The sequence below is a fragment of the Alligator sinensis genome, unplaced genomic scaffold, assembly GCF_000455745.1.
Source record: "Alligator sinensis unplaced genomic scaffold, ASM45574v1 scaffold293_1, whole genome shotgun sequence".
In the NCBI taxonomy this organism is placed as follows: Eukaryota; Metazoa; Chordata; order Crocodylia; family Alligatoridae; genus Alligator; species Alligator sinensis.
In genome coordinates, this window is record NW_005842158.1 from 52,107 (window position 1) to 67,162 (window position 15,056).

A 15,056-nucleotide genomic window follows, 5' to 3' on the forward strand; every position below is an offset into this window, starting at 1 on the left:
AAGAGCCAAGAAACATGGGCCTCAGTCTTGGGAGCTGGTTTGTAACAGAGAATATTCAAGCAGCTGCATGTTTTCCTCTGAGAGTTGGATGAAGGCCCCAATCCAGCAAAGCACTTGAACGCACGCTTAACTTTTAAGCACACTAGGTACTCCCATTGACTTCAGTGGGACTATTCATATACATAAGTGTTGTCTTTATTGGGACCTAAATGTGTGTTGGGAGTGGTCACAAAGGGAGGATAACATATGCTGTGGGACATAGAGTGACTCCTTCAGTTTAGGCGGCCTTCAAGGTTAAGTCAATATTGAGCCAGCAGCCCTGGGAGAAGCCATGGCTCCTCTGGCTCTGGCTGCCCCCCACCAGGGTGAGGCAGGCAGTGCTGACAGCTTTGGGGGAAGCTGGGGGGAGGAGAGCTGGGGGGAATGATTGAGGAGCTGGGGGATCGAATTGGGAACTGGGGGGAAGCCCCTGTTTGTTCCCTCAGCCCCTGATCATTTCACCCAGTTTGATCCCCCAGCCCCCAATCATTCTCCGCAGCTTCTCCAAGGGCTGCCAGCACTGCCTTCCTTGCCCCACTGGCGGGGGGGAGCAGCCAGAGGAGCCGCGGCTTGAGCTGGCAGCCTGGGGAGAAGCCGTGGGGGCTGGGAGGAATTATTGGGGGCTGGGGGAATGAACAGGGGCTTTTCCCCAGCTCCCCAATCATTCCCCTAGCTCCCAATCATTCCCTGCAGCTTCTCCTGGAGCTGTCAGCTCAAGCCGGACCTCAGCGAATTGAATCTGTTCCACCGAATCCGTATCCGAAGCAAATACTTTCTGCTTTGCACAGGCCTAGTGCACAGTACTCAGCACTACTGTGCAGTAGCACTGGTACATGTCTTTTAAGTGATGCTAATGCGCAGTAGATTAATTCTACTGCACATTAGTGCATTAGCATGGCTTTCACCATGACGTCCTAATGTGCAGTAGAATGAATCTCTTGCACTTTTAGCATCTCATGTAGATGCACCCGGTGTGGATCATGTAATTAGCCCAGTTCAGCAATGCTTATATTCCGTTCAGAGACACTCTACATTGAAATGACACTCTGTTGCATTTCCTCCTCTGCTTTTGGTCTTGTTCTCCTCTGTTTCACATGAGACTTCAGAGCAGAAATGTCCTCTATGTGCAACCAAGCTCTTCATCATTTGGTGAAGTAGGTACTCATGTACTGCATTTCTTCCTCCTTTCATCATTATTTTGATGTGGTAGGTGGTCCAAATGGAAAAGTGTGGGGCCCTCACCTCATTTTTTTAGTCTGTTTTCTTAACTTTCCATATTTTCTTCTGGTATTTCTTTCTCCCCCTCTGGGAAAAGAGGAGGTCCTTCAAATGCTGTGATTTTTGTTTTTTTTTAAAGGAGGGCAAGAAAAGAAACTTCTTTCTGGGCCTGGAGGTAGAGGCTAATTGCTAGGTTAATTGAGAGAAGTGATGGTTTTGATGTTCTCACAAAAACATCAAATAGCCTCAAAAGATTTACTTCCCTTCCCCCCAACCTGAAAGAGAGAGGGTTGGTCTGAATGTTACTGTACAGAAGTGATTATGGGTTTAATTGTATTTATTTGGATTGGTGGGGAGGCCATCATAACAACAGTTGATTGATTTTTATAAAATTACCCCAAGGTCACTTGTAGGGCGTTCCTCGCTTCCTTGTGCATTCATAACAAACAATTTAAGGGTCACCGCCGAAGGCTCCATTGAGAGAGATTCTCGTTTTCTGCTTTCAGAAAAGGGGTCAAGTGCTCTAAAAGAAGGAAGTGAAGCTTTTTATTTTAAAGTCTTTCAAAGCAGCAGTTGTGTATTTATTCTGAGACTGTAAAGTCCAAAGAGGGTAGCTACAGAGAGCTGGTGATTAGGGTGAACATATAAACATTGGACATAAATGCTTGTAAGTTTGGATATAGTTTATTTTATAATTGGACCAGTTAAATGACTGAGTTTGAATCTTTGCCAGTCTTTTCTCTCTCTCTCTTTTTTTTATTAAGCTGTCATTTTTTCAATTCCCAGCAGGTTCTCGACTCTATTCTTGGTTTTCAGAAGTGCTGAGCTTCTGGTGATATCACTGTGGGAAATGGACAGGTTCAGTAGTTTAAAAAATACCCAGGGATTAGGCTTGTATGATATGATGTGGCAGTGCATATGATCTGCACTGACTGATTGCTCAACTGTGGGTGCCATTTCAACACTTCTAACTTGAGGGCCAGGCAGTTGCCTTACAGGGAAGACCCAGTGTTGTAGTAGATTCTCATCGCTGTGGTTGCCTTGATTTTGCAAGTCTTTGTGCTGCCGTGCATGGTAGATTGCTAACATTTGTTCGTGTGCTTAGGTGCTGGGAAATGCAAGAACTAGGCATCACCCTCTCTATCTAGGAGCAATTCTCAAACTCTTCTTGACCACTTATGTAGTAGGAGGAATACAGGATAAACAAAAAGACACAGACTGGACATGCCTAAGGAGACCCAGATTCAGTGTTCCCTAAATAACTAATGGTGATATTGGCCATTTCCTGCCTAAGCTTTGTTATAATCCAGTTCAATACTGTAAGTGTGTAAAGTCTGTTTAAGTTCCTGATTTCTTAGGGAGTCCCAGAGCATGGCTAGTGATTGTTTGATGTTGCAGCATGCATGCAGGACATTATAAAACATGCTGGCAGAGATCACAGTTATGGTGTTCACCTTTTGCTCAATAGCCTTGTCACTCTACCACTCACCTGGGAAGCTTAAAGCCTGAGTTACAGACCTTCTTCACCCTAAGCATATATAAAAGCTCACATACTGCCAGGCATGGACTAGTTTGGGTGAGGCCTTCTTCTTGCTGTCTTGTTATAGCTGGGTTATTGGGCAGTCAAGAGTGCAAGAGGGGAGCAAACAGTAGGGCGTGTGTTTCTTTAGCCCAAAGTAGAGGATATTTCCCTGGGCTGGGGAGACCTGGGTTCACTTCTTGGCAATCAACACACATTTGAAGTCATGAAGTGTGAAAAAAAATGATAAAGGAAGGAAGCTAAAGAGATTAGGATGCTAAATTTCAGCTAGGTGTAGATGAAGGGATGTGTGTCTTTAAATTAGCTGGTCTGGATTATTTTCACGCAAAATTCCTTGAAGAGTTGGCTGAGTAGATGTCTGGTGGGCTGATATTAATTTTTAACCATCTTGAAAATTCAAGGAGATTTATGAAGGCTAGAAAAATGTTACTGTTTGAGATGTGTTAATGCACATTAGCCTAATTTAATGTGCATCATGGGCACACGTCTACACGTGTGTGCCCTTGATACATGTTAAAAATGACAAAATGAGACTAATTATGTCTATATTTGATTACTGCAAATGCAGATATCAAATTTAGTCACAGTTAAAGTACACTAATGCAACCTGGCACTAACTTTAGTGCCAGGTCTGCACTGTCACTAGGGGCACATGGCAGGGCCTAGAGCCAAGTGCACTAACTTTAGTTCCATGACCCTGCATGTGTAAACACCTGAGAAAAATCACTTCATTAAATTTAGTTGCACTTAAATGCACGTGTAGACATGCCCTTTGTGCCAATATTCAGAAAGGAGTAGGGGAATGGACTCTATAAGTAATGACCAATGAATCTGAAACTAATCTTCAAGAAAATAATGGAAAATCCAATAGAATATTTAATTATTAAACAATAAGAACATAGGAATATCATTAAAAACGGTCAGTGTAGTTTTATGGAATATATATCTTATCATACACTTCTGATTTAATTCTTTGAGCTGATTGCTAGTTTGTCTTATGAGGATAACTGCATAGGATTAAATTAGTAGGGCTGTAGTGTTTGTGTAGCAGCGATGGGCCAGGAAATATGGAAGAGCAAGAGTTTTTTGGTGATATCTTTTATTGGGCCAGTTGCATAGTTGGGAGAGATATTAGACAAGCTTTTGGGCACAAATATCCTTCCTTAAATCTTTCTAGGCTTAAATTAGACTTTTGTAAGGTGAACGACTCTGTACCAAATGGCATTCTGGATTAAAAACCAAATAGCACTACATCTTATCAACAAATCACACATGAAATGGATGTATGAACTGGGTAGATGACATACTTCACCAAGAAGCCATCATCACATGGAGTGATTTCTAATGAGTCTGCAAAGAGTAGGACTAAGTTGGATGTTATTTACCATGTTTATCCACGATGTTAAATTAAAGAGAAAATCAGTTTGGTAGGATGCTCAATAACAATGAGGACAAGGTACCTCTACAGTGTGATTTGAATTGCTTTGTCAGCTGGGCACTTTAAACAAAAACGCATTTTAATACAGGAAACCCTCGCTATTCGTGGATTTGCGATTTTGAATATTCGCGGTGTGCCTCACCAACCCACAGTCTCTCCCCGCGCAGCGTGATAACACTTTGTTACTGCACTTTGCAAGTAAGGGGTGGTTCAAGAAATTTAAAAGGAGGCACAGTCTACATAATGTGAAGTTGATAGGGGAATCGGCATCAGCAGACCATGAACTAGCGCGGGATTGTCCCCTGCAGCTTAAAATCATTGAGGAAAAGGGTTACAAGCCCAAATAAGTTTTCAATGCAGTACAGTATTCATGGATTTCCCCATTTGTGAGGATCGCTGAAACACATCTCCCACGAATGGTAAAGGTCTCTTGTATAGCCCTGTAAAGGTATGCCCCTTGAAACAAGGAATGCAGGTCATATTGATGGTGTGGATGTATTATACTGAAACAGAGTGAAGGGTCATTGGCTACAAGCAACTCAGCCTGAGCTCCCCATACAATCACATGACAGAACAAACTAATTCACTCTGATGTAGAGTTTAGATTGTGGACTGTATAGGATGGTTTGGATAGGGATGATCCTGCCTCAGGGAGGAGGTTGGACTAGATGACCTGTGGAGGTCTCTTCCAGCCCAATGTCTTAATCCTTGAATGTCTAAGCAGGAGAGGAGTGCATAAATATACAGAACTCATCTTTTGTGTGAGGCGTGGAATTGATGTGCCCAGTTCAGTATTTTAAAAACAGAATTTGAAGACTGAAAAAGTTGCAGAAAACAACCAGGCAGGCTAGGAGAAAAAGCCCAACAGTGAAAAACTTCAAGAGCTCAATCTGTTTAGCTAATTAAAAGGGAAAAAAAAATAAAATCTAATTGATTAGCAGATGCAGGTACCTTCACAAGGACAATGCACTGGGTTCTAGAGGGCTCTTCCACCTCATTGGGAAAGGATGAACCACAAACCAATGACTGGAAGCTGCTGCCAGACAAATTCAAATCAGATGATACCCATTTTTAACCATGAGGCTGATAAAACTTTGGAGCCAGCTATAAGGAAAGGGGCTGACACATCTTTGAGGACTGTGTACCTTACTTTAAGGCACGTTTTAAACACAAATGATTTGGCTTAATACATGGGAACCCACCAATTCAATCACTCTTACAAATGCCAAGTCCAGTGTGAGGTGATTCAGTTGTGCCTTCTGTCTTTAAACTCTACCATGAATAGATTTCATAGATTTTTAGAGTCAGAAGGGACTTTGTAGATTATTGGGTCCGACCCCCCGCTCCAGGCAGGAAAGAGCGCTGGGGTCAAGTAACCCCAGCCAGATGCCTGTCTAATCTCCTCTTGAACACCTCCAAGGTAGGGGAAAGCACCACCTCCCTTGGAAGCCCATTCCAGATTTTGGCAGCCCTCACCATAAAGAATGTCTTCCATATGTCCAATCTAAATCTATTCTCCTTCAGTTTGTGGCTATTATTTCCGGTAATCCCAAGGGGTGTCCCGGTAAACAGAGTATCCCCTATTCCCTGCTGACCCCCTCCCCCCCAATGAGTTCGTAGGCAGTCACAAGATCACCTCTCAGCCTTCTCTTGCAGAGGTTGAAGAGATTCAGGTCCCTCAGTCCGTCTTCATAGGGTTTTACCTGCAGGCCCTCAGCCATACGAGTAGCCCTCCTCTGATCCCTCTCAAGGTTGTCCGCATCCCTCTGAATCCTATCTGTTTCTGAATATCAAATGTTTTGCATTTGGAATACACCTGATTTCAGTCTGATTTAAATGCATGTAGAGAAGACGTCTCAGTTTTGAACCAGAGAAGTTTGACTCTATGCTGCACTATCAATATGTATTCAGTATGGTTGGTGAGAACAAAGAAAGACTGTTTCCAGCTAAGTGAGCTTAACTGGAATATATTTGCGACCGGTATGGGAAAATGCTTTGGGTCACTAGCCTGCTTGCAAAATCCTGCATGCTGAGACGTCCCACTGACTTCAAGTGGCTATAAATGGGGGAATAAAGAACTAGCTTTGGCAGTCTGTTAGACCCGCTCTGAGTAAATACACCTGCTCCAAGTATGTGGAATTTAACATAGTCTAGGAGGAGAAAAATTTGTGGGTAGCCCTTGGTAAAATACTGGCAGTAGATCACTGAGCCGGGCTTGCTAAACAGAGGCAAAGGTTAAAGGCTAGTCTCATATTTTAGTAATTAATTTAAATGGTTTGTCTTTTCTCTTTAATTTTAAGTAGACAATAATGTCCAACCCTTAGTAGCCCCCTGATCTCCTGCCAAAAATCTCAGGCTGTACAGGGCACACTTTGTCTGCCGTGATTTCCACCCCCTCGTTTTAAACTCATAGACATACTTGTTTTACCTCTGTACTGAAATGGCAGGATGTGCTATTTTAAACTGCAGGAAAGTAAGGAACAAGAACTTCCATAGTAGGTAAATGTGGAGCGCTCCAGCCCTTACAGAGGTCTCCTCCCAATTTCCAATAGTTATGGACTGACTTGAACCTTGATTGCTACCCCTTAAAAATAGAGAATGCTTTGGGGCATATGAAGGGGGACAGAAAAGTGAAGGGCTGTTTCCCTGAAAGGAGAGATGACTTAAGAGGGGGAATAAACAATCAAGTGCTACAGAGAAGGTAAATGTTGCAGCAGCCCATCTGTTCATATAACACAACACCAACATGGACATTCAACAGAAAGGCAGCAAATTCAAAATGGAGAAATGCCTTGTCCAACAATGTATAATTGAGTGGTGGAACCAATTACCACAGGATGTCACTGAGGCCAAGGATTTAGGAAGGTTCAAAGAATGATTAGATGGTTATTCTGGTAACAACAAAGGTCCTTTTATAATAGCTAATGCATCCAGTGCCAGCTGCCATCAAAGTGAAAGTACTGGGTGCCAGTGACCTCTGATGCTGTTCAGTTTGCTAGCTCCTGGGTATGTTTACATTGAGACGCCTACTGTGGAGCTGACTAATTAGCTCCGCACGTAGTTCATTCAGCCGCATTAATTACATGTGTAGATACGCCTCCTGTCTTCCATAGCTCTTTTTCTCTGTCCCAATGCATTTACAGTCTAAAGAGGTAATTCATACCCAGGAAGAAATATCACCCTTATCTTACAGTTAGAGAGAAGAGACACTGAGAGGTTAAGGTTGGGCTTGTCAAAGGGGTTGGGCACCCCACTCTGATTAAAATTTAGGGAGAGCCCTAAGTACTTATCTGTTTTTGCAAATCCCAGTCTGTGTACTTGCTTGAGTCCCCGGTGAAAGTCTGTGGTAGTGCTGAGAATTGTCTAAGGCTCTGGTCCCCTACTGTAACCAATGTCATCCATCTAGATCCATTGTGTGAAGTTTCTTTGAATATGAAATATCAAATATCTCTAGGAATGACAGTTGCATATTGATTTTCTGTTGCATTGTAGGTGGCAAGCTCCTGTTTGGTGGGCCTGGCCCTGTAGGACTCCATGCTCATTACATTCTGGTATCTGATGGTGGAAAACTCCAGGTGGGATCTCCAAATGCACCTTTCTGTTGCAAAGCACATATCCATCTCTATGGAAGCCTTCATACCCCAACCTTCTTTCCGTTTGGGGCCAAATTTCTGGCAGTAAGGAATGGGACCCTTTCTATACACGGTGAGTTGATGAATGTACAATGGTGCTTTGTCTAAAAAAAGGAATAGCTTTGTTTGTGTCTCTAAAGAATGTTGGAAAGCAGCATGGAAAAGGATCACACTTAAGTGCTTTAGTCCATGTCAGTGGCTAATATAATAGATGGTGTGGTGGGACAGTACGGGGTGCTCCTGCACTGAGCCACCCGCCTCACTGCTTCTGACCACCTTCCAGGCTCCTGATCCCTCCCTGGGGGTGCCTCACATCTGGCTGACCCCCTTCCTGGAGCACACCTGCAAGCCTGCCACCACCCAGGGTCTGGACTGATTTTGGCCCTGTGCCCCATGGGAAACACATCCCTAGTAGTCCTTGAGGGGTACTTGACCCACTGCAAGAACTTGGGGTGCTTCCCTCAGTCTGAAGCACAAATGGTGGTCCGTTAGTCAGCCAAACCAAGGGGACCCCAAGGCATAATCTAGATCCTCTCCCAATAAGTTTCCCATGCTAGGTACAGAGGAGGACTTTATTGGTTACAAGGAGTAGGATTGGAATAGGGTACAGGGTACAGTCTTATCAGAGAAATACCTTAGAGCAACCAGTGGCAGGGTAGCCTTTGATCACGCATAAAAGGGAAGTACCACCTCCTTGGACCTGTTTGTCATGCACCTCCTAATGCATGATAAAGTGCGGTTAGCTTTATTGATCACTTCATCACATTGATGACTCATGTTCATCTTGGAGTCAGCAGTGACCCCAAAATCCTTTCCACTGCTGTGCTGCTGAGAATGTCCTTCCCTAGCCCAGTGTGTTGGTGATTCCTTCTTCCTAGGTGCAGCACCTTGCACTTGTCCTTATTGAACTGCATCTTATTCTGTTCTGCCCATTTTTCCAACCTGTCCAGATCTGCCTGGATTCATTCGCTACCCTCTAGTGTGTTAACTTTATCCCATAATTTGATATCATCTTCGAATTTGGACAGAGTGCTTTCCACACCCTCATCCAAGTCACTGATGAAGACATTGAACAGGGACGCCACTGCCCAAATCTTTCTAGGTCGATGCCAACCCATCCACCACCACTCTCTGGGTGCAGCCCCTAAGCCAATTTGCCACCCACCTGACGGTGTAATGATCTATGTGACAGCCGCTCAGTTTATCTGTATGAATAAGATAAGATACTGTATGAAAGGCCTTCTTAAAATCCAAGTAGATGACATCTACCTCGATTCCTGCGTCTAAGCATTTTGTGACCTAGTCATAAAAAGAAACAAGGTTATCAGGCAGGATCTACCTGCTATGAATCCATGCTGGTTGCCCTTTAGCATTGCTTTCCCCACTGGACTCCCATAAATGTGATCCTTAATAATTTTTTCAAAGGTTTTCCCGAGGATAGAGGTGGGACTAACCGGTCTATAGTTACTTGGATCCTCCTTCCTCCCCTTCTTGAAAATAGGGACCACATTGGCCCTTTTCCAGTCCTCTGGGACCTGAGCTGAGCACCAAGAGTGCCCAAACAGCTGTGCCAGTGGCTCTGCTTTTTCTCAGGCCTCAATTTTGACTGTATAAAACTATCTGGATTTGACTCTTGGCTGTAGACTTTTTCAGACAGGGACCTGAACTTGTTCTTGTCTGAAAATCTGTCTAAGATCAGTGATTGATAGGAATGAGGAAATTAATCTCCTTGCCTGACTGAGCAAGGACTGTCTTCTAGGGGCCTTCTGTACTGCTACTTAACACGTGGCTCCTTTTTTCTTGGGTTTTGGTACTGGGGTTATTGGCCTAACTCCCCTGATAGCACAACATACTATACCAGCTAAGGAGAAATTATTTCCCCAAGATCTCGGCAGGATCCTTATAGAACAAGAAATTAAATTAATTTTCAGAGGCCCTAGGTAGAATCCCACCTCCTGCTCTGGCCTTCCTCTTTTCATTTATTGTGCTTTAATATTTATACAATGATATAATTCTTAGTGGTGCTACTTTCAAGCCAAAAACAAGTAAGAATTTGCAATCTAAGGGCTAAATTCTGATTGCTTCACAGCATTGCGATCACAAAACAGTGATAGTGATTGCCTCCGTGGTTGGCTATTGTCTAATTTCCAGGCAAACCTGCTTGTCTTAAGTAGTCCCACTGAATGGAAGTGGTTTGAATGTATCAAAAGCTCATGTGTTTGGCATTATTTATATTTAGACTCATTGTTTCTTACAATTTTATAGTTGTGGTGACAGCAGGAGGGGATAGATAGGAGGCTACAATGCATTTGCTGTGCAGAGCAAGGTGAAGGTAAAGTTGGTGTGGCCCATCAGCAGAAACGACTCTGAGTTTCAATTTCTTATCACTGATGCACAAAATCCAGACTTGCCACAAACTCACTTATAAACTCTTTGTAACGTATGGACCCAGTGCATGGCTACAATTAAGCTTCATTGAAACCATGTAATCCACAATTTAGCACTAAAAGAGTGGAAGCCCGCTAGAAAATAAGACCGGAAGGAGTGTATTCTCTTGCTGGCTTCATACTGCTTAGATCAAACAGAAATACGTTGTTCTGGTTCCAATTTAGCTCCAGTCTGGCCTGTGGCATAGAACAAATTGGAGAGCACGTCAACCATCTCTTTTTATATATATATATATATATATATATATATACACACACACATACACATATCCATATAATGTTATCACAGATCAAAATCATTAAATAAGCAGCTTTTAAATTCTCAGCTGTCTCGGCGAAGACAGGATGGAGTGCAATTTAATTTCTTTTCTTTTGCAGATTGGAAAGTTTGGAAAATGTTGCACAGCTATGGTTGAGTTCACATTGTTTAGTAAGCGCTGTCAGCTGCTCTCTTTGATATGTTAATATGACGAAGGGTTTCCCAGAATTCCCTGTGAGTGGCAGTCCTGTGCTCCGGTGGTCGCAGAAGATTGGGAAATTTCACTGTTGCCTTTGGCTTTTGCCAACTCCCCTGCCAATCAGAGTGCGCCACCCGTAAACTGCCTGCCAATCATGTGTCAGTTTTAAAGGGGGTCGCAGTCAGCTGGGGTGATTTTGAGTTTTTGACAATGTAATTATGGCCCTTGCGTCCACAGTAAGAGCCTGAGCAGGATTGAGGGAGTTTTATTGATTGTTCAGAAGGGAAATTTATCACTGTCTCTGGCTCTGTTTGCACTTTATTCCCTGAGAAACTCTCCTGACAAGTTTCCTACGAGAAATCTAGCTTGGTGGCCTTGGCTATGCTTGCACCTTTGTCCTTTCCAGCAAAATTGATTTGGACCCATGCTGTGGACTTGGAGCAAGCTTTCAGCCTTTAAGAGAGTAGAAGATGGGATAAAAAGGATAGCATTCGCAAGCGGTGCAAATCAAGTGGCTGTGCTGCAAGTGGAGCCAGCCAATCCTTTTTCTACTGCAAGGTATTCAACAGTCTAATTTCACAGGCAAACAAGTAGTCCTGTTGTGGATGCAAATAAAATATTCCCATGGAAATGGTTTACAACCCAACATTAGAAATCAGATCAACATGCAATGCTTTGTTCTCTCTTATGCACATGTAACCCCCATTAACATGTCCACTGGGGATTTACATGTCTTTCTAAGATATAATTGAAAAGCTATTACTCATTAATTGTGCAACTGGTGATTTTGTCTGCTGTGTGTATGTGTATGCATAAGAAAGACTTGACCTTCTGTTTTACTATGTTTTGTCTAACGGTAAAAGGAATCAGAACTCTTGATCGAGGTGATATCTTTTATTAGACCAACTAGATACTTGCAAAAAAAAATCTTTATTTGCAAGCTTTTGGGCACATGTGCTCTTCTTCAGGCTAAGGAGAGTGCAAAATTGTAAAATTTCTCTTAGGTGGAAATGAAAATTCATATTTCACAAGAGAGTTGAAAGGTGTTGTAACGTCTCCTCGTTGTCTAGTGGTATACACACATGCAAAAGGGGGCATATTAGTGATGATTTAAGAATGTTTTGCATCCATTTTCTCTTGGTGAATCAAGTATGGAGGTTAAAATGTAGGTATCATATTTGTCTATCACCAGGCAAAGTAAATGCAGGGAGGTTCCTGATCAACCTTGCCTCCTCTAATGGCAGGTCACCAGTTTAGGCATAGATCCAAAGGTAGTTCGGTCTCCTATACTCCCAAATGTGCCTCTTTGGGTCAACATCTTCATTATTCTCTGAAGTCTTGTAACATCAGGACAGATATTAAGTTGATCTCTCTAGTCAGTGCGGAGCAGGAGCAGAGAGTTAAATACATAGTGAAAGCTGATGTTACTTAGCAGACTGTCTCCCATGTCCAGCCTTTCTGTACTGGCAGGATCTTCTTAAGGATGCGGACTGGCAATTGGTTATACTAATTACAGCACTGCAGAGACATACCAGTCCCTAAGTGCATGTCAGCTGATCCATTATAACTGTTTAATTTGTCTGCTCTTATCCTGCAGTAACAGAAGCCAAACCACAATGATTTCCTCTTGAATGAAACAGGTGGGAAATTTCACTGGTTTAGCTTTCATTTATGGAGCAGAGTATACAAATTAAACCATTACTCTGCTTAAAGTAAGTCATGCTAAATCTTTCCAACCCCCCACCGCCCCCATTCTCATTATCATGTCTCTCTATGCCTTCAGCATCTGTAACTACATTCCTAGGTACAATGAATTGCAATAGTTGAGCATGGAGCTCATGAATGCATAGATCACTGTATAGATCGGTGTCTAGTAGAATGGGATAGAGTCTGCATGTGTAATTAGGTAATAGGAGCAGAGGGTGCATCTACACATGCATTAATGTGCTTTAGTTAATGCACATTAAATCTACTACCTCCATTGTGAGGTACTAGGAAAATGTGCATTAGCCTATTTTAATGTGCATTAACTAAAGAGCACATTATTTTAGTGATGCTTTAATGTACATTGAAATAAGCTAGTGCACATTAAAGCACATGTGTAGATTTGTCAAGTTACTTCCTTTGCAGATTCAATTGTTTTGTTATTGGACAACAATGAGGTCTCCGACAGGTCCTTGATGTTTTAGAACATCCTATCACGCAGTACATAGGGATCGTCCGTAAAAGGTGGTGACATGGAAGAGGTTTGTTCTTCATAGCTTTTCTTTGTTCCTATCAAATGCTGTCTTAAGATGGGGGATCAATCAGATGCTCTTCATTTTTATACCGAACTAAGAATAGTAAAACCCAGGACTTAACGCTATTTACATCAGATGTACAAGAGATTTCAGGATGGGCATTGCCTGAGTACTGCTTGCAGTGGAGCCTGTGCTTCCTCCCAAATTTAGCACACTGGGGAGATGGCTGGACCTTGTGGGTTTCTAACAGATGGAAGTTTTAGAGGTGGAGAAACTATTGTTCATCTTGCATCTCTCTGTCTCATCAAAGGATTTCTTCTGCTTCTGGCTTCCACTGCAACCAGGAAATCAGGGAGAAGAACAGCATACAGCAAAAAATGAAAGCCAAGCAATGGCTTTTTTTTTCCAATGGGAAAAGTTTTAGTTTTACTTCCAGTTTTTTGGGCCAAGAGGGGAAGAGGGTTCTCCAAAATCTGTGAAGATAAAAAAGTTCTGAGCCTGGATCAAGGCAAGGCAAGGTTGGAATATCTTTTATTAGACCAACTAAACAGTTGGAAAAACTGTCCTTGCAAACTTTTGGGTCCAAACACCCTTCTCCAGGCATTGGGAGACTGCTGCTGTTGTTCTGAGTTCTCCGAGGTAGAAGAGAAGCTAAAAGTGTGACCAGACATCTGTGAAAATGTAAATAGGTAGAAGACAATGGGTAGAGATAGGAGAGGACCTGGGAAAGGGTTGGGGAAAATTTGTGAAGGAATACAAATGGTAAGCTCCAGGCAGGTACTCGGTGAATCAGAAGTCAGGCAGGTTGTAATGTGTCATAAATCCAATGTCTATGTAACCCGGGTACACCCCAGGCATGGGATGGGTAGGCAGGAGGGGGTGCTGTGAGAGGGATGCCAGAATTTTGAGCAGATCCCTCTTTCCTCTATCGAGTTAGCCCAAGCCCCAAAGTTCTTAACTATATACAATGTATTGAGTTATAATATACATAATCATAAAACTAAATATCATATACATATATTTACACAGTGAACATTAACCAATAACCAAGGTCAAACACTAAATAACACTATTTACCCATCACAATAAAACAATTTCAGCAGCATCAACACAATACAACATCACAATACAACACTTCAATTACAAAATATAAGGCGCAAACAGGAACAATCTTAATAACACCTATTCCTTAACATAGTCCCTGACCCATGGCAAGAGATAGTCCTCCTTCCAATGTGGGTCCCTTGGGGGGTGTCCAGGAAGCACCAGGGGCCCCTCCCCTTAGGGCCTTGACTAGGCATGAGGCTGCTTACCCAGCCCCTTCTCTGGGTTTGCCCGCCCCAAATGTCTTTCCCCTGTGGGACCCAAGGGCCCAATGACTCATACTTTCTCAGGTGGCAATGGTCAGGGCGCAGCTTGATGGGGTCTCCACTGCTGGAGCACCTCTCCAGGCCTCTCCAGCACCGCTGGATTCCTCCCCACCCTGTACCCCGCTCTGGGCACCAAGGGCTCAGCTCCTCTCAGCTGCTACACCACCACTGCTGGCTCCTAGGTGCTAGGCCTCATGCTGCAGCACTGCTATTTCCCTATGCCCTGGCTTGGCACTGAGGGCTCTTTTAGCACAGGCTGGGCCCTTCAGGCTCTGTGCCAGGTGGATAAGCCAAGCAGTCTCCGCTGCTCCCTGGCTCCACTCCCTTGTGTGCTGCCCTGCGCACCGTGTGGCCTCCTGACCCTCCGGGGTTGCAGGCTCAAGCCGCTGCTTGCAGCTCCCAAAGCCTGGGCTCCATGCACCAAACTGTGCACCATGATGGGCCTGAGTGGTCTCCACGCACTGTCCCTGTGCGCTGTCAACAGCCCGAGTGGTCTCGTACCACTCCCAAGGCTCCTCCAGTGGCAACTTCAGGAGCCTTGGGCCCATTGCCCACTGGGGGAGAGCTCCCCAGCTTTTCTTGGCCCCATTCTTCTTGAGTCCCTTGCTGCATCTGCCCCTCATGCTGGGCAAGCAGCTCCTTTTATATGGTCCAGGGCTCCGCCCCCCCCCCCC

General features: G+C 43.7%; 1 protein-coding gene across 1 annotated transcript in view; it reads left to right on the forward strand.

Moving 5' to 3' along the window:
- Positions 1 to 15,056, forward strand: part of LOC102376036 (fibrocystin-like) — a gene marked incomplete at its 5' end in the record, with an annotated part of 317,838 nt that overhangs the window by 51,196 nt on the left and 251,586 nt on the right. Inside the window, one exon of the mRNA XM_025206503.1 lies at positions 7,728 to 7,940. Within this exon, the coding sequence (XP_025062288.1) occupies positions 7,728 to 7,940 (213 nt within the window). The remainder of the gene's footprint in view (positions 1 to 7,727; positions 7,941 to 15,056) is intronic.